General features: G+C 43.9%; 1 protein-coding gene across 2 annotated transcripts; it reads right to left on the bottom strand.

The window, feature by feature from the left end:
* On the bottom strand, positions 1-27,998 carry LOC142456841 (guanylate-binding protein 5-like). Of its 2 annotated transcripts, none has more exons than XM_075558146.1 (11): positions 27,784-27,998; positions 11,885-12,094; positions 11,541-11,668; positions 10,102-10,211; positions 9,209-9,405; positions 8,465-8,704; positions 6,541-6,821; positions 5,430-5,642; positions 4,125-4,227; positions 3,694-3,887; positions 1-1,192 (listed from the first exon to the last, which is right to left on the bottom strand). In XM_075558146.1, exons 2-11 carry the CDS (start codon positions 12,072-12,074, stop codon positions 1,079-1,081), a joined length of 1,770 nt encoding a protein of 589 aa, XP_075414261.1. In that variant the 5' UTR covers positions 12,075-12,094; positions 27,784-27,998; the 3' UTR covers positions 1-1,078. The 2 variants fall into 2 exon arrangements, with proteins under 2 accessions (XP_075414261.1, XP_075414270.1); XM_075558155.1 differs by lacking the exon at positions 27,784-27,998 and adding an exon at positions 27,074-27,287.

The following is a 27,998-nucleotide window of genomic DNA, read 5'->3' as shown; positions in this document are numbered from 1 at the left end:
TTAAAAAGATTTATTAAGGAAGTTAACAGGTTATAATGCAGATGAGAAATAATCAGGATACAGATGTTCAGTCAGGACATTTTACAAAGTTCCTTCTGGGCTGCTAATAAATGCCCAAAGGGCATGCCACTCCACTGTAAGTGTCAATCCGAAAGCATTCAGCTCAAGCACCACTGCAGCATCAAACCCAGCTCCTTGGATTACATGCCCAGAGGCACCCTACCCCAGTAAAGCACAGCTTGAAAGGACTCAGTTCCACCTTCATATATCAGCCGACCTGCTCCCCAATCAAGTGCTCAGAGGCATCCTGTTCCAGAAGCCAGCCGAATCCACAACAGCAACCGGCTTTATTTGCTCTGCAGATGAAATCCACCATTCTGGGTCTCACACTCTAGCTCCTGGTTCTACTGCTGCTGCTCCTCTGCCATCCTCAGATGTGAAAGCTGTTTCTGGATCAATGAGGCTCACTGCACAGGCATCTGGGAATCCAGAAGATGCACTCTCGCCCTGGCTCTAGATCACAGAGAGATTCCCCCCTCTTCCTTCACAGAGGGCTCATGTGATACTCAACAGGATGGCACTCAAAATGAAACTTGTTAGCACTTACACACAGGCGGATCCTGTCAGAAGCCCCACCTTCTTACCCAGATCCATGCATGACAGGGTGGTTTGGTAAGAGTCAAAGACATTGGATTGAAGAGACCTTTTAACTAACTCGTTGCCCCTGAAGGTTAACACCCCTAGGTAACGTGCACGCTTCTGAAGAGACGCTGAAAACTAGAAGGGTGGCGTGTGAGTGGAAGAGACAAGTCTCAGAGCACCTTAAAATAAGGCAGTGATGAAACGTCAGCTCATATGCAAGTTATAATCCACTTCAGAAAGCATAGTGTTAACTACTGAACTTTTGAGATGTACATGTTACTACGTACCACACCATTCTTCTGAAGTCAATACGAATGTTCTACATATTCATTATGAAATTTATTTAACTGGAAATTGTCCCAACATCTATCATTTCTCTGGCCGGCTTTGCCCTCAGTGAGAGTGAACATAAAAGGACACGCTGGTAGTTAGCTCTTTACAGTAGGATGCACTCATTTGAAGAGCTATTAGTGTTCTGAAGATGCTGGATCTCATTATGAAGTCTTGCAGTTTGGGCTTCAAGCGTCTGTCTGATCCTTTGGGCTTCTTCCTAAACAACAATACAGGAAGAATTTATAACTTAGTGCAGAGTATGGTCACATAAATTGATTTCTCATTACTTATTTTGTTATGAAAATCAAATCTTTAACTTCTCCTTATGTTAATCCATCCACAGTATTAGACAGTCCTGCATCCCTCTCTTGCCTTCATCTTCCCTTACCTTCCATCCTTGGATGTGCTCCTTTGTAGTCATCCACCTTGTACCTTTTCTCTGCTACAGAAACGTGCCCACCTGCTAGCCTCTGAAGTGTCAGTATGCCTTGATTCCATCCAGAGGTTCCTTCCTGCCTTGTTCTAAACACTCTTCTTGGGGAAACTGAATTACCACTTGACTTCAAGCCTCTGCTACACAGATGACTGTCTAGCGTATTTCTATGAGGGAAAGGGTTCAGCAACAAGGAGTCATCCAGAATCAGGTGGCGTGTCTGAGCCTTAAATAGGGGTATCTGTCTCATATTTGGGGGAGAAGAGGTGAAGGAAACAGTCAGGAGCTTATGGATTCTAGTTGCCTTTATAGCAGAGCTGCAATCTTGAAACTGTCTTCCAAGTAGCAGCCAGGTCACCCAGGGAGAAGAAGGTGACCGTTGTCCCAGAGGGAAGGGAAACACAGCAGACCCACTAGAAGGGGTCAAGGCATTTTGATAACCTGATAGGCTGGCTGCAGTATGTTGGCATTTAGTTATCTCTGGCTTTTCACTTTTTCTCATCTGATAAATGGTAACATCATGGTTCTGCTACACAATGAATAGAGTAGATGAAGGCAAAGCAGGTAAAATATTTGTACAATTCTTGATCGACTAAAATACTTGTTTACTAAGAAATAACATTAATTGATTAAATAAAATCAGCAAAGTAAATTTATATCCAGAGATGATCGTGTCAAGGTCAGCATCATAGAAACGGAATGTGAAGTTAATTAGTACAGTAATCGATGGCTAAAGCAAAAGATTACTCACAGCAATTGAGAACTTACCACCAAAGACTGAGTATTGCCGGTTAGAAATGTCCTTCTCTTTTATTTAGCAAATTACCGTATATGCTCGAGTAGTAGCCGACCCGAATATCAGCCAAGGCATCTAATTTTACCACAAAACTGGGGAAATGTATTGACTCGAGTTTAAGCCTCGGGTGGGAAATGCAGCAGCTACTGGTAAATTTAGAAATTAAAATAGATACCAATAAGATTACATTAATTGAGGCATCCATAGGTTAAGTGGTTTTGAATATTTATTTCAAAGGAAAACAGTAAACTAGCTCTGTAAGTGGACAAGAGGGTCAACAAAAACAATGTGGTATCAACAACTCTCCGTGCTGTGTTACTGCAGGCACTGCATGACTACATGCGCTGCTTTACCGCAGGCACACAACGCAGCTGGTACAGTTTGAGGCCTAATGCAGAATGATGACATTCCACATGTGATGACATGACTGCTGGCACAGAGCAGCCTGTGTCAGGGCTCATAACATACACGCTGCGTCGTGTTTGCACTGTTGCTGCATGCGCTGCGCTGTGTTACTGCACATGCAGCGCTACCGCATAGGTATGGGAAGTGCTAACACAGCACATGAGTCACACAGGGCATACACAAAGCAGCCTGGGTATGATGAGCCCTAATACAGGCTGCTCTATCCAAGCATAGTCAACACTGGGTGCAGAGAAAGGTTAAAAATAAAATAAAATATAGCAGACTAAGTACTGTAAACCAACGTACTGTATAACCAAGACCAGAGATATGCTGATACTTGTATTCAGCAATGCTTGGGTGGAGCCAGGGGGTGTGACCAAGCACAGGTAAGAGGGTAAAGGCGACGTCATTGGTCACATCCCTGGAGAAGAGCGGGAGAAGAAGAGCAGCCGCATCGATGTTCATCCGACAAGGATGCGGTGCGCCCCAGGGACCAGCACACAGAAGCGGGCAGTTCCTTGCCCAGTACAGCGTGGACAGGATTGAGGCTGCCAGGTGCAGGTGAAACGAAGAGTGGTGGTATCAATAGTCATCAGAGAACCCACAGAGGCTGCAGTAGCCAGAGATGAGCAGAGAGACCGGAGAACACCAACCCACACTACACCAGAGAATAGGTAAGTGAGACCCTCACTCGAGTGTAATCCGAGGGGGGCTTTTACATCATCAAAATGTGCTGAAAACCTCGGCTTATACACAAGTATATACGGTGCATCTCCTGCTCTTTTCTAGGCACTGTTCCATTTCAAAATCAGATATTAACTCAATTATAAAAAACCTATAAAATAGATATTGTTACCATCTCTATTCTACAGAACAGATAACTATGCGACTTAGCAGTTAGAAGTGATTTGTAAATCATATATTAGTCATCGGTGGAAATTGAAGGCAGACCTGGCGATCTACTCTCCAGAATCCTTACTCCGGGTCACACTAGCATGTGGTCCCGCTCCCCGTGTCATTGCTATATGTACTCATCAGTACAGAGAGACGACTGCAAGTTGAAGGTGCTACCCTCGCCGCACACCTGCATTCTCCGCTGCTGCTCCTGCTCCTGTTCCCTCTGCTGCCGGGCCAGCCTGTTAATTCTGTCTTGCTCCATCTGTCTCAGTTGGTTCTGGTGGTTTCTCTCCATCTCCTCCATTCTGAGCTGATTCTGTCTCTGAATCTCCTCCTGTCTTCGTGCCTCCGCCTGAGCAGCTGCGGCTTTCACACGGGCCTCTGTGGACGAAGGACAAACACAAACGTCTCTGAGATTCCAGTGCCCTTTTCTTCTGCTTCACACTCTGATTATGGAGAAAATTCCCTGGGCTCCTTTTTACATATCTGATCCCATATGTGGATCGCATGTGATCAACATGGTCCCTGAACTGAGATGATCCCAGAAAGAACAGGCTAAGTCATTGCAGCATTTGTTTGTTTGTAAAGTAATGTCTGATGTAGCTGCCTTCTTCTCACCTTCCAACTCCTTTTCCTTTGCTGTGAGCATCAGGTCTGTCTGTAGAATTGTGTCGCTCACAGACTTCTTGGACATTAAATATTTCTGCAGAGTCTCTTCAGCCTAGGAATGCCAAACGACATGCACTTAGAGTTGCAAATAGTGGTTGCACATGTGCACACCTTCCTGTCTGAGTTCTTGCATGATCTCCCTCCCTGACAGTGCTCCTCTGCCCTGCTGGAGCGCTCCGTCCCCTCTCCTCTCACAGGGTTGTGGATTGTTGCAGGCTGGCCAAGCAGATACACAGTGACCTGATACAAAGAACTGGCTCACCAGCTGGAGCTACTGCAGTCTGAGTGTTAAAGGACAGATATGGCTGGGTGGGTGGGGAAGGGGATCAAGGGCCCAAATCCTGTAACCCAGGCCCCACGGACTCGCTGAGCTCAGAGCTGTGGGTGCTGTGTTTTCTATCATGCGGGTGGGTTTCAATGGAAATTAAGTTAATAAGGAGGCAAAAGAACAAATTTTGAAAGTGCAGTTGGATGGGGGTAGTACATACAAAATGGAACTGATGATATTGTATAAACTCCCCAATATAGCTGTACCTGAAGCTAACTTAAAGCTTCTTGCTTTCAATTTTTGTGAGCATAAAATGACTTTTTTCCCCTGCTTAAGTTACTTTTCATAGTTAGATTTCTATCCTGTGCAAGGAAAAAGAATCTGCTCTACTAGACGCTGCAATAAAACTTTGGTGATTTTGCTGACATTTCCATTTAATTTCATCGTTATCTATCATTAAATCAAAAGCATGCCTCAGGAACATTAGTATACGTAACCATGTAGTTTTCTATCTGCTTACTGAGTGAAAGTGCGCCTAACCTCAGGACCCTTCCTCACGCCACGACCCTTCCATACAGTTCCCATGTGGTGGTGACCCCCCAACCCTCAAATTACATACGTTGCTACTTCCTAACTGTAATTTTGCTACTCTTATGAATCGAAAGATAAATATTGGATATGCTGGATGTATTTTCATGGTTACTAATTGTACATAATTAAAGCATAGTGATTAATCACAGGACAATACGTAATTATAGATTGTAAAATGCCTATGTTTTTTCTCATGGTCTTAGGCAACCCCTGTGAAAGGGACGTTCAACCCCCAAAGGGTCGTGAACCACAAGTTGAGAGCGCTGCTCTAGACGAAGACAGAAACCTCAATTGTGTGCAGTCTCTGTGTCTTTTCTCAGGTTCTCCCTGAATTTTTAGAGTCTGTTCCTCACTCCCCAGAAGGCTTTCAGAATGAATAGATGAAGTAGGAATACCTGTATTCCCTTTTGGGGCTTCTGATAGTAAGTGTTTTTCAGACTTTCTATCTTGTGAATGTAGCGGCAGTGCCCCCCTGGCTTAGAATAGACCCCCTGATTCACTTCTTCTTCCAGGGGACCAAAAATCTCCCGCAGCAGAGCTGCACAGCGCTCTGATGATGCTTGCAGGTTCTGCTGACAAAAGCCCTCCTGCTTTGCTTCCAGCTGGGTCTGCAAGGAACAAAGACACATCAGGAGGAGACAGCAGCAGCACAGCTGCCTCTCTGGGAGAGATGCTCAATAGAATCCAGGCATTCTCTAGAGTTAGACATCTCAAACCCCTTCCTCTGGTCACTTCTCCTCTAGCTGTGACCAACAGAACACAGTGGCCTAGTCTCTTGTCCTTTTAAATACAAGCTAGTCCATGGGAATATGCTTGCTTTTACTGTTATACAGACTCGGGATGTCAAAGGAGGAGGCTAGCATTGAAGTATTGTGGGATGGACGACTGGGTTGCTCTGGTTTGGGAAGACATCCATTTCTTACCATTTGCCTGGAATTGTACTTCATTTTCAGAAGACACCTCTAACACTTTGTGAACTCAGTAAAAATGAGGAGCAACACTTAAGAAATATAATTTCTAAAAGTGTAACATAATTTCAAGCAATGAGACCAGTGGGAATATCAAGATAAAAGTGAATTATACACACATGCAATCTTCACAATGCACAGAGTCCAGAGAAGTGATTTTCCCCGTCCCAATAAAAATGACTGCTTGGCCATACAGTTACTTTCTTATTCAGTAAGAATTGATTTTTTTAAGGAAGTCTCTGTGCTTTTCCCCATTCATAGTAATATGTTGTCTCTGCTAACTAGCCTCCAGGAATTAGAGCAGGGGTCAGCATAGTTGTGAGAAGGAAGAACAAATTCTGTCTCCCACCAAATTTAAAAAATAATTTAGAGTCGAATGTATGTTTTTCACAAACGAGTTAAGTGACCATAATCTGAATAGGACCCTTGAACATTTTTCAATTGTACTTCTGAGTCACATGTATGTACTGAAAGGGCTGTTTGTAGCCTTCAAGCCACAGCTTCCCAACCCCAGAACTCGACCAATAACAAGACTTACCTCTAGTTCCTTCTGGAACTTTTGGTCCACATCCTTGAAGGAGCTCTTCATGAAGACGGCGATGGCCTCCCTCTCCACGGCCCTGTGCAGGTCCAGCAGCTCCTGGAGGGTCTCTGCGGGCAGCTGCACCTTCTGGCCCATCTGCTCGTCATAGTGGGCAATGGCTTTTTGCACTGCAGCCGTGTTCTCTATCTGGGCCAAGGCCAGGACTGAGTTCTCCATACAGGGCAGATTCCCACTGTTGATGGCGTTGACATAGGTCAGCACCAGGCTCTCCAGACCTTCATGGGGGAGAAAGATGCTTACGCTATTTTCAGGGAGAGAAGGCACGTTCCATAGTAGATTGTTCTGAGTACACACATCTAACAAGGCATTCTCTGAACTTTCTTACTATTGTGCACAGTGCCCAGCTACCCCAGGACAGTTCCTTTCAGATACTCTGTCATCAAAACACCTGACCATGCATTCTTTAAAAAGGATCTATGTTCACAGAAAAAAAAAGGGGTTGGGTGGGGGACCACTCAAGGTAATCATGTCATTGCCATATATCAGCCATCACCAATGGAGAAATGAGAGGTGATTATTTACACAAAAGGGTTTCATTTCATTAGAATGCCATTAGGCCTGTAGCCCCTTCACTCTTTCCTGGCTTATCATCTTCCTCTGATTTCAATTCTCTTTATACACCCTTTTGTTTCTCACTCATTATGGTGAGTTTGCACGAGAGTTACCCTCCATGAATAGACACAAAATGAGCAAGTTATACCAGATCTCCTCCATTTTTGTTGAAACTTCCATGTTTTCCTTCCTTGTCTTTGACATAACATTCGTTACATTCAACTTCTTTCAGTCTCACAGAAACACCTTACCAAGGTCTATGGCACAGGACCTTAGACACAATCCTAACTTGTGTTCATCAGTACAAGCGAGGGGGGTTAGAGGGAGACCCAAAGCCCATCTGTAGACAATTGGATATCTCCCCACAGAAGGGTTATAAGGAAGGAATGATTCAACAAGGTGTAGAATAGTACCAGAGAATCATTCCTCAAGTTCCAGAATGCTTCCTCCCCACCATGACCGCTTCCATCTCACAAATCCCGCTAGACCGGAGAACATATATTGGTACAGGTAAGAGCTCTCCACACATGGAATTCAGGACAGATAAACCCCTCAGGAACAGTAGTGGGAGTGGGGATATCATGAAGGGAGGAAGTGGGAAAGGGAGATTCCATCAGAAGGTTGGATATATAGCCCACCCCCACTCCAAAGGGAACAAATAACAGAAATGTGGGTGAAAGGGAACAATGGACAGTGTGACATAGGAAAAAATAGCAATATACAATTGATAAAGATTCATGAAGTGAGGGAGGAAGGGGGAAAAGAGGAGCTTATACCAAGGACTCAAGTTGAAAATGTTTTGGAAATGATGATGGCAACATATGTACAAATATGCTTCATACATTTGATGTATGGAATTTTATAAGAGCCCCCAATAAAATGATTAAATTTAAAAAGTCTGTTCAGACTTCCATGAGCATTTTGGACAGTTGGGGCCTCCATTTCTGTAAGGTTGTATTGATTACCAACTATTTGATACTTTGTCCTTAGCACAGTCAGAGACATACTTAACACCCAACATCTTAGTGGAACAAATGCTTCCAAAGCACATGATGTGCGTCCACAGTGGACCAGGTATGTCCTTCTTTGGGTTGGCTTCCTATTTTAGCCTCCTTTGGAAGCATAATTAAGAAAGTACTAGAAACTTTTTTGATGCCCACTTAAACTTTAAAATATTATAGTATTTGCTAAGTTTATGCTCGATGGTAATTGCGTGTGCTTTTGTCAACCATGGAAGGAGAATCTCATGACAGTGTTCCATATTCATCATGTTGGATGGAAGGACAATCAACTTAAAAATACTCACAAGGTCCATTGACCTTGATGTCTCCTGGAAGAGTCTTGAGCTTAGAATGGTTGAAGATATAAGAACAGAATTCTGAGACTGTTTGGACAAATTCAGGCTGCAGCTCCTGATCAGGTAGAGTCTTGAGTTGGGAGAGCTTCTGATGACTGGGCAAGTCAAAGAGAAAGCATTTCTTTTTGGGAAAGAACTTTTGAAGACATAAACGAGGCAAGTTGAACTTGTGAGCTCCTCCATCTGTCTCTGGTCAAGGGAAAATAAAATTTGTTTAGGATAGTGCTCATGTTAATTTTCATCTATTCCCTTCAATAAATATTTCTTTTACCTGTTGTTATGTATTTCAATAGAGCTTCATAAAATTTGAGCAAAAAGATAGAAAGTAAATTATCAAGGAAAGAGAAAAATTTTAAAAGTGCTCCAGGAATCTAAGAGTAATGCAAAGTAATGCTGGATATATTTGTTGGTTCTCAATTAATGCTATTTATTTATTTCAGTGTGCTAAGGGGCTGCTAACCACATATAGGTTGCTAGGGTTGGAATTGGCTGAATGACTACAGCTGGATTTTCCCCAGTGGTTTGTGTTTATTAAGCTTGACAGATGATTACATACAGGAAACCATTCATTTAGAAACCCATACAGAGATAATGAGCCCTGATTAATTTGATAGCAGTTAGTTACTGGTTTCTAAGCAAAAGACGTTAGCACTTCCTTTTCTAGATGATTTTTTCCTTTTTCAAAACTCGTACCTTGCTTTGGCCTTAGTGAATTCTCCAGGTACTCATCTGCTGTGAGGAGTTGCCCATCTGCTTCCAGCTGTAGGTAAAAATCTCGCACGATCCACACTAATTCTGGGAAGAAACTCTCCAAGTTAGCCGCGTCTTCACCCTCAGCAAGATCAGAAGAGCATCTTGCCAGGAGCAGATTTGTGACTTCTGTAACATTGCTGACATGCCATTAAGGATAACTGCTGGAAATACGGCAGGATCTGAGCTCATGCTTCATTCTACGTATCTCTGAACCTTAACTCCCCGACCTGTGAACTGGTTTAGCTTGTTTACTCATGTCCGGGAAAGGACTCTGGGCCAGCCCATATGTAAGATTTGAGTAAACTGCAGTGCTAACTGGGATGGCGTAAATGACAGGTGCTAGTCTCCTGCAAATGTAAGCTCGCTCTAGGAAAGCAAGGGCAGCTTGTGTATTGCATGACAGCCAAATATGTTGCTGGTGGGTGTTGAGCAGAGCCAGAAATAGCAATGATGGTGACTGACGTCACCCCTACTATTGTGAGTCACACTATTGCCCACCTTGCAGTTCCCTACACCAGGCTCCTGAAAGACTCCCATTCCTGGGTTTTGACTTCGAATGATTCCCACCGCAGCTTTCCATTCCAGTTCACCTACATGTTAAAAATGCAAGTCTGTTTGGTGTTGGGGTTCTTAATCTTAGCAAAGTGGTCCCGTGTTGTCCCCTTGAATCGGAAGCAGCACATCCTCTCTTCAGTAAAGAAGCAGAGCGTTTCCGTGCATTTTGAATAGTGAACATGCTTGCAGCTTAGGCTTCCCTTGCAGTGATGGCACACATAGAGCAGTTAATGCTGGATTCTCTCTGGCTGTGTGCTGTCCTAAACCAAAAAAGATACTGCAGTAGGTCAACAGCATGCTGGTCGATTTGGTACTTGGTGTTGTACACGAAGGTGCTGCTCAGTAGCAAGGCCAGGGCAAAGATCTTGTAATCATGCGCCTCGTCCACCTGGAAGTCAGAACAGTTGTAAGTCTTACCTCATGGCATCTCAGAAGAGTGGTCATTGAAATAGACCTGTGATTTTCATGTAGCAAACAAGAGACCTACAACAATGATCATTAGGCAAATGAGAACTTTCTGCTTTCATCAGAATTGATCATTTTATACAGAACAATATGTTGTGTACTCATCACCCCCATGGTAGCTATTGCTGTATATTTACCAAATGGGGAGTCAAAGTAGTGGGATAACCAACGTTCTTAAAAGTAGTGTTTGCATAATCTTTATGTAAAACAACTTGGACCTATAAGCACAAACTTGGAGCTGGGGTGGTTGCCACTGAGTTGATTTCAACCTGATATGGAGGTCATGTACAACAGCAGCGGTTCTTAACTTGTGGGGCGGGACCCTTTGGAGGTTCAACAACCCTTTCACAGGCGTCGCCTGAATTATATCAATAACAAAATTATGGTTATGAAGTACCCACGAAAATAATTTTATGGTTGGGGAGGTCACCACAACAGGAGGAATTCTATCTAAGGGTCGTGGCGTTAGGAAGGTTGAGAACCACTCATTTAGAATCTATTTTTTTAAACAAGCAACTCACAACAGGGATTTTCTATAATACTCAAAGTAGCACTGTGAAGCGAGCTTTACAAATGAGGAAACATTCGTTTTGAAGTTGACCATCTCTGAACGCTGTTAGCAAACTGAAATTTACAAAAAGAAGTAGCAACGTGGAGGGACAGCTCCAGGGAAGAATTGGAGCCCGCTCTATTACTTCATAAGAGGTGACTGTGCACTTTTCTTCCCAACGGGAAGTCTGTCGTGAAGGTGGTAGAAAGGCATCTGTAAGTGCTACCATTCAAGTCTCCCTGCCCCCTACCCCAGTGATCTTGGTGTGCTCATCAGCACACACTCAGAAATAGCACAAGTATCTCAAATTATGTGTTAGAGAAACCCCTTCCCCCCAAAAAGATGGAGGAGCCTTGGGCTCTGTGCTAAGGCATATTTTCTCTGTGTTATCTGTCTGGAAGATTGGAGTCAAGTTGATCTGACACAGACCTCCAGCTTCTCGCCAGTCACTGCCCTGTGCACGTGGAGCCTCTTGATACCTGCTCTCCACATCTGGCTCATTGCCTAATTCAACACCTGGGTCGAAGCCCCTAGTCATGGTTCTGGCTTATAAATATTTTTTCTTGCTTCAGGATTCCTAACTTGGACTATTTAAAACTGGAGAAAGAAAAGGTTTGCTCCGGTGAAATGGAAGTCCAAATTTGGGTGAAAACTGCCTGTGCAAAGAATGGTCAGCAACGGGGTTGTTCACCCCTCCCTTACCTTCTCTACATCGCCCAAGCCCTCGGTGTCCAGCAGAACGAAGGTGTGGTCGGGCGCCTCTCGGGGAGACACACACCACATCCAGATGCCCTTGGTGTGAGACTGCACAGTGGAGCCAACGGAGAAGCCTGCAGGAGAGAGTGGGGATGCAGCAGGGGGCTCAGAACAACGGGGGCGGGTCCCGGAGAGAGTCTGTGGAGAAAGTAGCCCGAGGAGACCGTGGAAACTGCAACCAGTCGAGATCTCAATGACAACTAGACAAATGGGAACACGGCAAGGGCACTGGACACTTTTCAGCACGAATGAAGAGAGAAGTACAGCAGATCTTCGCTGGGCGCACTTACCTTGATTGGTCCCAGCCAGCTTGTTCATCAGGTAGGATTTTCCTGTGCGGTACAGGCCCACGATAGCCACCACCACCAGAGGCTGCTGAATGGCAGACAGGATCTCCAGTGCGTCCTGATTAACGACCAGTTGCTCATCAATGTTCTCAATGAGGCACACTGGGTCTGGCATGTGAACCCCTGGGGCCATGTCCAGGAACGTTACTGTAGCTGCAAAGATGAGAATCTTGTTGTTATGGTTGTTGATAGGTGCCATCAAGTGGGTTCCGACCTATTGCGACCCTATCTAAGGTGACCAGAAGTCCTGCTTTTGGCGTGACAGCCAATTGATTTTGAACAATTTGTCCCGCGTCCCGCGGCGTTTTACAAAAGTCCCGATTTTTGGAAGGAATGCACGACATGCAAGGGAACGGCGGGAGAACGGGAAGGGAATGTACAGTTTTCGGGTGCCATGTGGCTATTTCGCCAGGATAGGAGATTTATATTATTTTTGTTAATTTTATAATGTTAAACTTTAATAATAACAAAACTTGTTGAAAACAGATTATCTCGAACTGCTTATTAAAGTTCGCATTGTTGATTAGTTGTAAGAATTCGTCCACCATTGTTTGGCCTTAATGAACAATGGCATTTTTTGGCATTGGCAATGACGAAAACAGTTTGGAACTGTCTCTCAGACCATAAACACCGTACTGCGTGCTAGTGCTAGTAAAACAAGTGAGGGCAACAAATCAGCTTTTCAGAGAATTTAGGTAAGTAATTTACTTATTTATTTCATAAATACATAAATTTTCTTGAATTTAGCAGACAGTACTCGTATTATTTATATTTTATAGCGGCGGCAAAAAGTATAGCACCGGCCTTGAAAGTGACACTGACGACTTACATTACAGCAAATTCAGAGAAAAAAATAATACAAGTTAGTATTGTTATTATTTAGAAAAAAAATAGAGGAGTCCGGGAAGATGGCCGACAGGGACACCCGCATACTCTGAGAGCTCCTCCAAACAAAGCGGGATTGGCGACCAGGTAGCTGAATAGTAAGAGTCTGGTGAGTGAAATATCCCCCATGGACAGCACCCCAGTCCCACCCCACGTATTTGTCCTGAGCAGGGGTCTAGGTGAAAGAGGACCGGACTCGTGGGACATCTCTGGTCACTAAGCTGCTGTGAGCTCACTGGCGACCGGCCTAGGCTCCATCCCCAAACCGGACCCCAGCCCAGAGCCGCTTGCCTGCCCTGCCTAGACAGGCGCAGCAGGTCACGCTCCCCTACACCAGCGGCCCACTCCCCACTCGCGGATCCCCACTGGGAGAGAAGCTTTCTTCTCCCGAGGTTCCCCTCTCCCTGCAGGGCAGCGATCTGCCCTTGGGCTCGCGTCCCTCCCTCCATTCATCCAAGCTCAGGGGAGCGGACCCGCGGGTTGTCTGGCGACCCCCACGGGGGACCATCCACCCGCACCGCTGCCGCGGACCTCTCCACCTGCCCTCCGTGCGCCAGCCTCCCACCCCTGCCCGCCCCCGCCCGCCCCTGGCAGCCTAGCGCCAGCTCCACTCCTGGCCGGGACCCTGCGCTGAGCACTTCCCGCCGACGGGAGCCATAGCCCAACCCGCGCCTGTCCTGGACCCTGAGCTTCCGCGCGCTGCTGAGTCTGCCCACCAAGGGCCCCTCCCTGCGCAAGGCACAAGAGTAGGTGCCCTCCGCAGGGTGCTGCGGGGACCCCGGCGACCGCGACTCTGAGCCTGAGCGGAGGAAGGGCGCCATTTCCCCCTGCGGTTTCGCACCAAGCCTCCTTTGCCGGTGCCATTACCCCCTGCGGTTTCGTGCCAAGCCACTACGGTCCGCGGGGTTCTGAGCTCAGAGCAGGGCGGAGAGAGAACACCATTGTTCCCTGCAGTGTCGCGCCGCTGTCTGCGCAGCTGTCCGAGGGGCCTCCCCGCGCCCGCTCACAGCCCGGGCAGATCAAACATTCCACCTGCAGTGGAGCCTGGGACTCGGCTTTGCAGTCCCTGAGGAGCCGTCAGTGAGCTCCAGCCAGCTCTCACCACCTGGGGGCCCTGTGGGGTACCCAGTGCCAGCCCTAAGCCTGCCGCAGCCCGCCCCAACCACCCCAGGAGACGGCACAGTGGCCTGAGCCTCCACACAATAAGATTACTCCTGTCTCCCAGAAGCATGGGGCCTATGAAAGGATCAAGGAAAAATCAACAGACCACATCACTCCCAACAAAAAAATCAGAGAAACGAGGCACTTTAACAGACCTAACGTCACTCATAGAAGAAACAGATATAGATCAGCCACAAAAGGAAATCTTCAGAACTCTGCTTGCAGTAATACAGGAGCTTAGAGAAGCAAACCAAAATAAGGATGCAACGATAGAGGGGATGAAATGCACAATAGAGGGGATGAAGTCCACAATAGAGGGGATGAATACTATCCACCAAAAGGAACTGCAGAAACTAACAGAGGAGGTAGCAGAGGCCACACAAAAGGTCACAGAAGCTATATCTAGGCTTGAGGAGGCTGAGAACCGTATCAGTGAACTCGAGGACGCTCAAACCAAACGAAGCAAGCGAGAAAAACAATCAGATAGGAAAATTAAAGAAACAGAAGACAGCCTGAGATCAATGACAGATGCTATGAAGAGGAATAATATTCGAATAATCGGTCTACCGGAACACAACATAACACACAAATCGACCGCCAAGATAGCAAAGGAATTTCTGGAAGAAAATTTCCCCAACCTAACAAAGGAGAATCCGACTCTCATACAGGAAGCAGAGAGGACGCCGGCTAAGCTAAACACCAAGAAGAACACGCCAAGACATATAATTGTAAAATTATCCAACTTAGAGGAAAAAGAGAAAATTTTACGAGCATCAAGAGAAAGGAAGACAGTCACATACAAAGGAGCGCAGGTAAGAATATGCTCAGACTTATCAGCAGAAACCATGAAGAGGAGGAGAGAATGGAGCAACATCCTCCAAAAACTGAAAGATAAAAATGCCTCCCCCAGAATCCTATACCCTGCCAAGTTATCCATTAAGATAGAGGGTAAGATAAGGGTCTTCCAGGACAAGGAAGAACTCAAAAAATATACTGCAAGTCACCCGACCCTGCAGAACATACTGGCTGACTCACTATGGCCAGAAGATCAAGCTCCAACTAGAACCACCAGGAGACCACCATATAGCCCATCTCCATCTAGAAGTCAACATGCCAGCAACACGTACCAGGACAACATGGTCTCAGATGGAAAAGAGGACAGGATAGAAACCCTCCACTCAAACGCAGTACACTGATATGAAGGAAGATAGGCAAAGACCCAAAACACAAAACAGAATATGGCAACCATGAAGCCAGAGATTGTAATAATCACTCTGAATACAAATGGGCTCAATTCATATGTTAAAAGAAAGAGGCTGGAGGATTGGATTAGAAAACATAACCCATCAATCTGCTGCCTGCAAGAGACACACCTTAAACGAGCAGACAAGCATATGCTGAGAATAAAGGGCTGGCAGAAAGTTTACCAAGCAAATGGTAACTCCAAGAAGGCAGGAGTGGCTATCTTAATCTCCGACAAAATGGATCTCAAGATCCAAAACATAAAAAGAGACAAAGAGGGACATTACATAATGCTCAAAGGCTCAGTAAACCAGGAAGCACTTAGCATACTGAATATTTATGCACCTAATAATGGCGCGGCAAATTTCGTCAAACAAACTATTAAAAAAATGACAGAAGAAATCACGGAAACAACAATAATAGTGGGGGACTTCAACACTCCACTATCAGAGAAAGACAGGTCACAGGGAAAGAAGCTCAGCAAAGAGGCCAGAGAGCTAAACAATGTAATTAGGCAACAGGGCCTGATAGACATCTATAGAGCCTTTCATCCAAAAGCAAAAGGTTTCACATTCTTCTCCAATCCACACGGATCTTTCTCAAGAATAGATCACATGCTGGGACACAAGGCCAGCCTGAGTAAATTCAAACACATAGATATTATCCAGACGTCTTTCTCAGACCACCATGCCATAAAGCTGGAGATGAACAGGAGGGCACCCAGAAAAACAAGGGCCACCAATTGGAGAATAAACAACGATCTCCTGCAACATGAATGGGTTAAGGTCCAGATCAGAGAGGATATCAGGAAGTTTCTAGAAACTAATGAGAATGAGCATACAACATATCAAAACTTATGGGACACTGCAAAGGCAGTTATCAGAGGTAGCTTGATATCACTGAATGCATATATGAAAAAGAAGAAAGGCGTATGACAGATATGTTAACACAAAACCTCCAACAACTAGAACAGAGTCAACAGAACTACCCCTCCAATAGCAAGAGAAAAGAAATAATAAAAATCAGGGCAGAGTTAAACCAGTGGGAAGACAAAAGAACAATGCAAAGGATTAATGCAACTAGAAGCTGGTTTTATGAACGAATTAATAAAATTGACACTCCCCTGGCAAAGCTTACCAAAGATAGAAAGGAGCAATCATCAATAGCCAGGATGAGGGATGAATCGGGGGCAATAACAATAGATCCCAATGAGATAAAAAGGATAATCACAAAGTACTATGAAGGTTTGTATTCTAATGAATTCAGAAACCTGGAAGACATGGATAAATATTTAGAAAAACAATCTATCCCTAGATTATCTGAGACAGAGATCAAGAACCTCAACAAACCCATAGCGAAGGAAGAAATAGAGAGTGTCATCAAAAACCTACAAAGGAAAAAGGCCCCAGGGCCAGATGGCTACACAGCAGAATTTTACCAAACATTCAGGGAAGAGCTGACACCGATCCTCCACAAAGTATTCCATAACATAGAAAAGAACGGCAAGCTCCCAAACTCATTTTACGAAGCCAGCATTACTTTGATACCCAAACAGGGAAAAGACCCCACAGGTGTAGAGAATTATAAACCAATATCTCTAATGAACATAGATGCAAAAATCCTTAACAAAATATTGGCCAATAGAATACAAAGGAACATCAAACATATCATTCACCACGACCAAGTAGGATTCATCCCAGCGATGCAGGGATGGTTTAACATCCGAAAATCCATCAATATCATACACCACATCGAGAAGAAAAAGGATAAAAACCATATGATAATATCCATAGATGCAGAAAAAGCATTTGACAACATCCAGCACCCATTCCTAATCAAAACACTCATGAAGATAGGATTGGAAGGTAAGTTCCTCAAGCTCATACAAGCTATCTATGAAAGACCAACAGCCAACATCATAGTCAATGGAGAAAAGACAAGAACAATACCACTGAAAAAGGGTACAAGACAAGGATGCCCCCTGTCCCCTCTTCTATTCAATATCGTTTTGGAGGTTCTGGCTAACAACATAAGACAGCGGAAGGACATCAAAGGGATCCAGTTGGGAGAGGAGGAGGTGAAACTATCGTTATTTGCAGATGACATGATCCTATACATTGAAGACCCCCAAAACTCCACAGTTGGAATACTTACAGCAATAGAGGAATACGGAAGAGTAGCAGGATACAAGATCAATAAACAGAAGTCGGTAGGGTTTCTATACACATCGGACAGGGCCAGGGAAGAGGCGATTAAGAGGGAAGTACCCTTCACAGTAGCCAAGAACAAACTGAAATACCTAGGAATATATTTAACAAAAAATACTAAAGACCTTTATAAGCATAATTATAAAACCCTATTACAGGAAACCAAAAGTGACCTTCACAAATGGATGACCCTCCCCTGCTCATGGTTAGGTAGGCTGAACATAGTAAAGATGACAGTTCTTCCTAAAGCACTCTACAAGTTCAATGCTATACCAATCCAATTACCATCAACCTTCTTCAAAGAATTGGAAAAACTGACCACCAACTTCATATGGAGAGGGAAGAAACCCAGAATTAGCAGAGAACTCCTCAAGAAGAAGGACACAATTGGAGGACTCGCCCTACCTGATTTTAATGCCTACTACACAGCTACAGTGGTCAAAACAGCATGGTACTGGCACAATGATAGACACTCAGACCAGTGGAAAAGACTAGAAAGCCCAGGAGTAAAATCATCAGCATATAGACAACTGATCTTCGACAAGGGTCCCAAAAACGTCAAGTGGGAAGCAGATGCCCTCTTTAATAAGGGGTGCTGGAAACAATGGATATCCACATGTAGAAAGTTGAAACAAGACGTCTACCTCACCCCATGCACAAGAATACACTCAAGGTGGATCACAGATCTAGAAGTCAAACCCCAAACCATCAGGACCATTAAGGAGGGAATCGGGACTAATCTCAGAGCACTGGCCCAGGGAGCACATAGGCTCACTGCAACAGGGAAGGGGACACACACAGGTGATCTGGAAATCGACAAATGGGATCTAATAAGAATAAAACACCTGTGCACCTCGAAAGACTTTGCCAAGAGGGTGACAAGGCAACCCACAGACTGGGAGAAGATTTTTAGTAATGACACGTCAGACAAAGGGCTCATTACTAAAATCTACAACACCATCATGACCTGCAAAAAGAGGAAAACAGTTAACCCCCTAAGGAAGTGGGCAAAAGAAATGAGAAGAACTTTCACTAGAGAGGAGATCAATATGGCCAATAAATATATGAGAAAGTGCTCGAAGTCCCTTGCCATAAGTGAAATGCAAATCAAAACAACCATGAGATACCACCTAACACCCCTGAGGCTAGCCCAGATCAGTAAATCAGAGAGCAACAAGTGTTGGAGGGGCTGTGGTGAAGTAGGAACCCTCCTCCACTGCTGGTGGTCGTGCAGATTTGTACAGACACTGTGGAAAGCAATCTGGCGATACCTAAAGAAAATGGAAATTGATCTACCTTACGACCCAGCCATCCCTCTACTGGGCATATACCCGCTTGAAGCAGCAAATAAAACACGACCAGTCATATGCGCTCCAATGTTTATTGCGGCACAATTCACAATAGCAAAGACTTGGAAACAGCCTAAGTTTCCATCGATAGACGAGTGGATTAGCAAACTTTGGCACATACACACAATGGAGTATTATGCAGCACTGAAAAGCACCGATGAGCACATGAAACACATTATTTCATGGGAAGAGCTGGAAGGAATTATGTTAAGCGAGGTAAGCCAGACCCAAAGGGACAGGTACAACATGAGTCCCCTGAGGTAAGTACAATCAGCATGACAGAAATAGAAGAATAAGCATCCATCCCACAATAAACGGGAGGAAGCATAGATAGTGGGAGGGAGGACAGGCCACACCTAGGGAGGTACATGAGAGCCCAGCATAAAGAAGGAGTAGTGGGGTAGAGAGAGGGAGAACCGGGAGGGGGAGAATCTGAATGGATGGTATGGGGGGGGGCAGGGTACTAACCCACCCGGGGGAGAGTATCGGTTGTGTCCCCACAGATCTGGAACATGATACGGACCCTAACACGACACACCAAACAAGGAGGGCAACGCAAAGTACAGAGGTCTACACAAAGAGGCTGGACGACAAGCCGGCCCAAACCAGAATTAGGCCGACCCCCACACTCGAAGGGAATACCACAGAAAACAAAAATAGATCATCTGGAGTGGGAAAGGAACTGACCCACCACACCACATCCAGAAGGAAGCTGAAACAAAAGAAGGAGAAAGGACGTAGTGGAGTACACCTGGGTCCACCAAGCCCAAAGTCGATAGACCAGCTAGAAGGGCCCGTCATACAGAGAGGACCATTCAGCTGACCACACTACGAGATACGACATCCTGCACCAACACATGGCCCTACATGGGACAGCACCTGAGACACAATGGGGGATGGGCAACTGAGCTGACCCCGCCACACTGAGGCAAACACTGGGGGCGTGCAATGGAGCAGCGGAGGAAGCAGAGCAAAGGGAGCCCGAGGGAGTATAAAGGATGGTCTACAGGCCAACGAAAGGACCTTGAACTACTAGCAATTTTTCTTTTAATATTTGCTATCTTTTTGCTTAGTCTTTTTTAATTTGTTTTGTTTTTTACCTTGTAAATTTTGTATGTTAGTGGCTTTTCTGCTTATCAGCGTGTCAATGTTGCTTCTGTCAAAGCCATGTTCTTATGGGCAACTTGGGTACAGTCAAAGTCATATCCATTTGTATGCACATATTACTATGTCAGCAGGTCCACCTAGACAAGATAGGCTGGACAAATAATGAGAGAAGAAAACAACAGGACCAACGGTCCTGGAGGGACATGAGAGCGTGGGAGGTAGGGGAAGGGAGGAGGTGTCGCCCAACACAGAAACAAGGGAACAGCGAATGGTTCTAAACCAGAGGAGGGAGGGGAGGGGAGGACTGGAAGGGAGTGACCAAGAGCAAGGTAACTGAGAGGAACTACTGAATCCAGAATGAAGGCCAAACATGGTAATGGGTCGGGAGGAAAGCGAAAGGAAATAGAGGAAAGGAGTAGGAGGCAAAGTGCATACAGAGAAGCCTAAATACAGACATGTACATATGTAAATATATTTATGTTTATGGGGGCAATATATTTATATGCATATATTTATAGGTTCAGTAGTAGGGTAGCAGATGGACATTGGGCCTCCTCATGCATAATCCCCCAATACAATAGCACCTCACCCTGCTAAGCAGCCATTGCAGGATACCCATCTTCCCGACATGATCACGGAAGACAGCCGTGTGTGTAAGCAAATGTGGTGAAGAAAGCTGATGGTGCCCGGCTATCAAGAAAAGATATAGCGTCTGGGGTCTTAAAGGCTTGAAGGCAAGTAAGCGGCCATCTAGCTCAGAAGCAACAAAGCCCACAGAGAAGAAGCACACGGCCTAAGCGAACACAAGGTGTTGAATGGACCATGTAGCAGATACAAAGGAACAAAAACAATCATTGTGTGATCACCTTCCTCACATAATGGCTGAAGACGAAAGTGTGCATAAGCAAGTGTGGTGAAGAAGGCGGATGGTGCCCGGCTACTGAGAGATATAGCGTCTGGGGACTTAAAGGCTTGAAAGCAAACAAGCGGCCATCTAGCCCAGAAGCAACCGAGCCCACACGGAAGCAGCACACCAACATAGGTGACCATGAAGGACAGAGGAGACCAGGTCTCCAACATCAAAGGTGGGGTGGTGGTGAGAATCACATCACCGTGAAAGAGGGGGAGTGCATGATGGGGACACAATGCCCACCTGTAGAGAGCTGAGCACCCCTTCCAGAGGGGTAGTGAGGAGGAGATGGGCCACACAGGGTTCAGTGTAACCACAATGAAACTCAAAACCTTCCTCTAGTTCCTAACGCTTCCTCCCCTCCCAATCATCATGACCCCAATCCTACCTTGCCTTGCGGACCTGGTTGTACCAGAGGATGTACAGTGGTGCAGTGGGGATCTGGAGGCACAGGGAATCTAGGACAGACGAACCCTTCAACACCAGCGGTGGGAGAGGCGACACCAGGAGGGAAGGGCATGTAGAAAGGGAGAACCGATCTCGGAGATCTATGTGTAACCTCCTCTCTGGGAGATTGTCAAGGGGGACGCGGGTGAGGGGAGACGCTGGGAAGTGTAAGATAAGAATTAATAATTATTTATAAACTATCAAGGGACCAGGGGTGGGATTGGGGAGGGAGGGGGATGGGGGAAAAAAAAGGGAAACCGAGCTGATTCCAGGAACCCAAGTGGAAGGTGAATTATGAGAGTGATGAGTGCAACGAATGTATAAGGGTGCTTTGCTCATTTGATGTATGCACAGATTGTGATAAGAGCCTTATGAGCCCCAATAAAAAGATTTAAAAAAAAAAAGAAAGAAAATGATTAGGGCAAAGAATGTACGGATGTGCTTTATACAATTGATGTATGTATATGTATATGTATGGATTGTGATAAGATTTGTATGAGCCCCTAATAAAATGTAAAAAAATTAATTAATTAATTAATTTTTAAAAAAGAAAGAATATAGGATTAAAATTAATTTTTTTAAATGTTAAAATAATTTTAATAATCAAATTAATTTAATTTATAAATTAACAATAAAATATGTTCATGTAATTATGTGCCTACCTGCTGTTTTTAAGCAATATGTATATAATAATTTACAATATAATTTAAAATGATTTTTTTAGATTTTTAACATAATGAGTAAGAAAAGAGGATGCAAACTCAACGATGATCTAAGAAGTCAATTTCCTTTTATTAAAAAAACCAAAAGCGATTACGTGGTAAAATGTGGGAAATGTATTGGTGAATTTTCTATTTCGCACGGCGCCATGAATGATATTGCAAAGCACCTGGAGACACATAAACATAAAAGATATTTAAATACTGCAACATCTTCCTCGAAAATACAGGAATTTTTTCACAAAACAGCTTATGTAGATGAAGAAAAGAAATTAGCATTAGCAGAATGACTTATGTCTTTTTGTGCTATTAATCAAAGTCATTCCTTCACAGGTTGTCAAAAGTTAATCAACAAAAAATTTGCCTGTGCTACAACAATGTCCGAGGCAATTGTGCGTAATGTGCTTTCCCTATATGCATTTTCAGAATTAAACAAAAATCCAGAAAAAATAATTTTATATATCCATATATTCTGACGCATGTAATCATAAGCATATAAAGTTATTTTCAACCATTATTAGATTTTTTTATTTGGAAACTGGAATAAAATGTAGAATTTTAGATTTCTTTTCTGTGCCCAGTGAAACTTCTGAAATAATTTTCAGTTCCATTATTAATATTTTGGAAAAAACAATTTAAATCATAAAACGATTGAATATTGTGCAGACAACTAAAATGCAAATTTTGGAGGAAAAGCGAGAAGAGGTACAAATAATATTTTTTATAAATTAACCAAAAACCTTAATCAAAACATTATTGGTGTTGGCTGTGCAGTGCACATACACATAACACCATTCAAACAGCTGCTGATTTGTTGCCCGTAGATGTGGAAAATATTGATATTAAAATATATTCTTATTTCTATATATACACTGTGGCATTGAAATGCTTAAAGAATTTTGTGAAACTGCGGAAGTCGAATATCAGAAAATACTTGGGTACAGTAAAACGTGCTGGTTAGCTCTTTTGCCAGCTGTCAAGAGAATTTTGTAAGTATACGAACCTTTGAAATCCTACTTTCTATCACAGGATAAATATCCTAGAATTTTAGAAGAGTTTTTTGATAAAGAATCTTCAAAAAATTGGCTAGAGTTTGTACACAATCAAGCAGCTCTTTTTCAAAATGCTATAAAAAAGGTGACAACATTTGGTAATTGAAGTCGTAAATGAAGTTAATAATTTAAAAATTCAGTGTCAAGAGTGGTTACAAAATAATTTTCTTCCGTGTAACTATACGTAATACTATAAGTCAGCTAGAAGAACAAGGTGCAATAAATCGTGTGGATATCATGCATCACGTTAAAAAGTTCTATAGTAACTGCACAGATAATTTAGGAGAGCGGACGGTACATTACAATGATATTGAACATTTTCATTGGATTACATTACAACAATAACTTAATTGGGATGATGAACAAAAATCATTCGATCGTATTACTCAAAATTTTCCATATAGTAAATATTTCCGAAAATGATCTTTTTAATGAGGTATCATTATTAAAAAATATATTGAAAAGGTTAAATCTTGGGCATCAGCAAAAATCACAATACAGAATAAATGGTTAGAAATATTTCATCATTTTGAAACAATGTTCCATACAATAATGCATTAAAAATTGTGGAATGCACGCTGTCCTTACCAGGAACTAATGCTGCGACTGAACCCTTTTTTTCTACGGTAAATAAAGAGTGGATATCAGAAAAATCACAATTACGTTTTCAGACATAGGAAGTCATTTTATGTGTGAAATATAATTTAACAAATTCTTGGGGAAAACTTCATGACCTTTTACACAATGACAGCAATTGACTAAAAAAATTCACTCAAATGAGAAATATGCCAAAGAATAAAATAATACTATTCATAATTTTTAATGTATTGTATTTGTAAATGTACTTATGTGGAAATTAAAAAATATATTACAATACTATTTTGCATTCTATGAAAATTTTTGTTGCTCCATATAGACCAAATTTTTAGTCAAGAACCACCCCACCCCCCAATGTTAAAATCTGGTCACCGGATTCTCAGCACAACAGAGGGAAAGTGCTCCGTCCTGTGCGGTCCTCACAACTGATCCCTGACTATGGATGGACTGAAATTCCAGTGTTGACGCAGAACAAAGCCTGTTACTCCTTAAAGCTGACGTCATACTATTCCCAGCTACCGTCCAGTTCTGAATAAAAATATATTTTTTTACCTGATAGCAGGGAATTTCTCAGAAGAATAGGTCTTAAAGCTCTTTCCAAGTCTCTAATGGGCTACCCCACCAGGTCCTCAATATTTGCTGAGCCAGGGAAGCCTGTGTCCTGCGTCTCACCTCGTACTGCTGGTTTGACTCTGACTCTCCATTGGTTCCGGCCTGTTTTAGTTTCTTACTTTTTACTGAATCACTAGAAGGATGCTGTATAACGGTTATTTCTTACTCCATGCTTTTTGCTCTGACCTCCATTTTAATTTGCTTTTCTCTTTTTTAGGACGACATGCACTCCAATTGCGTTACATGAAATACTGGCAGGTACGAGAAACACAAGTGGAAAACCCAGACAGGTACTATCTAACACAGTGGTTCGCAACCTTCATAATGCCGTGATCCTTTAATAAAGTTCCTGATGCTGGGGCGACCCCAGCCATAACATTAGTTTCACTGCTCCTCGGTAACTATAATTTTGGTACTGCAGTCCATCGGTGACCCCTGTGACAGGGTCATTGTTCTCCCAAAGGGGTTGTGACGCACAGGATGAGAACCGCTGACCGAACACATCACGGTTGCTTTCTTCTTAGAGATATGCTTTTAAAAAAGCATTAAACATACTTCCTGATGTGGCTTTCTTCAGCCAAATGTTAAAAAATGGTCATGTTGTGTATGAGGACATGAGTGAGAATGCTTTGTTTAATCCTGCCTAACCACTGATTTTCTAAGTTGTGGGTGTTATTTCAGGTACTCTGATGAGTCCCTGACAAAGTATTTGCAGGCTCTAGAGGAAAATATCAACTACAGAAGCTCCAAAGCCATCCTCTGACTCTTCCTTTACCTGAAAGCTTTACCTGAGATCCAAGGGCTGGATACCCACCCGCCTCTCTAAGAGCAGCCTGCAGAAACCAATACCTTTGGACAGCGCCTGTCTTTCTTTATTTTCCCAGCTGCAAGGACTCACTCAACAGCACCTAACCACTAGGAGGCGCCATTCTTCCTTCCTTTCACTTAGCTAAGAACTCACCCCCTTACCTCCCCCACCTCACAACAGCCCCATGCAGGAGACAGATGCATCCAACCAGAAACTGCATGGAGGTGCATGATAGGAGCTGGACCCCATAAGACAAACCACCGTGACATGGGGATCCAGCTCCGGCCTGATCCTGAAGGAGCAGATTCCACAGTGATTTCAATGACTGGAGGACCGGGTCTTGCTCCATATTTCACGCCACTCCCTAAGCAATATTGGTGCCTTAGATTTATAGGAGCCCTGGGCCTTAGGGTGAGGAATTGGGCTGCAGTCCACAAGGTCGGCACCTGGAAACCATCACCCCCTTCAGGGGAGAACAGGGGCTTTCTGCTGCCTGAAAGAGCTGCAGTCTCAGAAACTCACAGGCACAGTCCTCTCCTGTTAGGCAGGGTCGCTGTGAGCTTGCACCCATTCGATGGCAATGATATTGGTTTGGGTCTATATTTATAAAGTTCTAGTTGCTTGATTTGCTTGTACCAGGAACCCAAATAATTCTTAGATAGGAAACACGGGGCCTGGCAGGGATGTTCTATATCCGTTAGCTAGAGAAACAAAAGATGCACAAACCACATCTGTGTGCAGAGATTGAGGCACGCAAACTCTCATGCTTGGAGATGATTGTCATTATTGAGAGAGGAAACTCACTTGTTTGAGGTATCAAGCCTCCTTATGTCTAACCCTAGTAACTGCTTATCTCCGTTAATAATTTTATTTTGTGCCTTGTCCCTGCATGTTATCTGGATAATGTTTTTATTGCTCTTTAAGCCCAAGCTATAAAACCGCATGCAGGTTCACCAGGGGCTCTGCTACCTATTACTCCTTGCGTGCTGTGTGCTCTCGTATGCATCTCTCAGTGCTGGTAAAGTCCGGTCTCCTTTAATAAACGTAGGCAGTGTCAGAACGGATTGAGTTGCCAAAAAAAGGAGCACGGGTCTGGGCTCTGCAGGAAAGCCGACATGATTTCTAATCGTAGCCCTGCAGTTGGCTAGCTGTGTGAGATCTGACACTTCACTAAACATGTTAAATCCATTTTCTAAAAGAGGCCGGGAGAGCGAGAGGGAAGGTGGAGCAGGAGGAAGAAGAGAGAGAGGAGTTACAAAATAATTATTTGGATATAAAATTGAATGTGCTCTCATTTAAAGCTAAAATGCTAGCTTTAAATGAGAGACAGCAAGTCAGTAAAAAGTGCAAGTCACTATCTAAAATAAAATTAGAATACATTTATATAGCTCATTTAGGAGCGAGTTTTGTTTTGAAAAAATATGCAAACACAGAAAATAGTAAGCAACATAAGAGAAAATGCCCAGGAGTCAGTGTTCTCCACGAGAAGACATTTCAGGCAAACTATAGTCTTTTGTGTTTAGTTGTGATTTGCTTTGCTTTGTGTTGGTTGTGGTTTGAGTTTGGAAGAAGGAAAGACTGCTAAAGGAGCTAGATGGAAATCAAGGGAGAAATACCCTGAAACGTGTGTCATGGTGCAGACATTGAACGGACGACAGAATTCTAATGCCTAAGAAAAACGAACAGAATCAGGGTCAAGTCAGGCAACCACAGTGGAAATGAGTCACTTACTGATGGCAGGCGGGCAGAGCAGGACACCCGTACACAAAAAGGGTACAACACAACAGGGGCCAGGGAGGGGGTGGAAATGGAAACAGATTTTCCTGGACACAATGAGGCCCTATGACTATAAACAGAGGTATTTCCATGAAACCTCCTCACCGTCGTCCCTTGTGGGTTTCCACGGTGTAAGGGTGCCCTGCTCCAGCAGGTCCTTCAAAGCCCGGGTCTTATAATCAGATTGTCCAGTCTGTCTTGGGGGACCCCTCTGAGTGGGGTCAAACCATCAGCCTTTCAGCTAGCAGCAGAGAACTTACCTGCCACACCCAAGATGCCCCACTCACCACAAGACTCCCAACACTCACTAGAAACCGAACTCACTGCCGCCTAGTCCATTCTGACTCACAGGACCCTGGGGCACAGAGCAGGAATGTACTGTGCGTTTCTGGGACCGTGACCGTATGGGATTAGAGAGCCCGTCTTTCTCCGTCACCACAACACTGGTAGCATGTTAATTCCGTGCTTCTCATTATTGTTCTTTCTCATACAAGTAACACAGCCATTGTCCCAGTAGAGACTTTCAGGCTGCAGTTTGAACCCAGTTACCGTATATACTCGAGTATAAGCCAACTTGAATATCAGCCCAGGCACCTAATTTTGCCACAAAATCTGCATTAAAAGTGTACTGAAGAACTCAGTTTATACAAGAGTATATACGGTAATAAGATTCAACCAAGGACACAAGTAGCAAGTAGTGATTATCTTCCCAGATGGGTCATAAGGAACAAAAAGGAAATGCATAGTTCTAAAGGCAGTTCCGTGCCTCAACTTCGTTTCCATACACACATGTCTAATTCAGCATTAAACAAAAGTAACTGGCATTGTAGAATCCTGCTGACTGACTGGCGACACCACAACTTTAAAACAAAAAAGTGATTTTCCACAGCAGGCTCAGCTGCCTGCCTTCATCCTGGATAGAATGCTTCACAATGAAATCACCCTTGCGAACCATGTCCCCCAATCTTACCTTAAGTGTAACTGAGAGCAGAGCCCTGTTTGTCGTCAAGCAAAGCTGCTTGGATGAGAACTGAGTAGAAGTTCTAACTCCTGTCCCTGAATTGATATAGTTTCTCTGTTACCTCTTCTTACCAAATCACAGGAATTTCTGACTTTTTGGTTTTAATTTGACATTGGACATCTGAACAGTAGATTGTGAAGTACGGAAAGGGAGGAGTGATGAAG

The sequence above is a fragment of the Tenrec ecaudatus genome, chromosome 1, assembly GCF_050624435.1.
Source record: "Tenrec ecaudatus isolate mTenEca1 chromosome 1, mTenEca1.hap1, whole genome shotgun sequence".
NCBI classification, from domain to species: domain Eukaryota; kingdom Metazoa; phylum Chordata; class Mammalia; order Afrosoricida; family Tenrecidae; genus Tenrec; species Tenrec ecaudatus.
Note: the sequence above shows the minus strand (reverse complement) of the source record. Positions and strands in the feature narration are given on the sequence as shown.

What these genes read in the sequence shown, in the direction of transcription:
- LOC142456841 (XM_075558146.1), bottom strand. Translation starts at nt 12,074, where the DNA reads ATGGCCCCAGGGGTTCACATGCCAGACCCAGTGTGCCTCATTGAGAAC. An exon ending in GCTTGGGCGATGTAGAGAAG is followed by an intron (nt 10,212 to 11,540) that starts GTAAGGGAGGGG and finishes TCTGACTTCCAG; the next exon opens with GTGGACGAGGCGCATGATTA. An exon ending in AGTTCCAGAAGGAACTAGAG is followed by an intron (nt 5,643 to 6,540) that starts GTAAGTCTTGTT and finishes TGTTCCTTGCAG; the next exon opens with ACCCAGCTGGAAGCAAAGCA.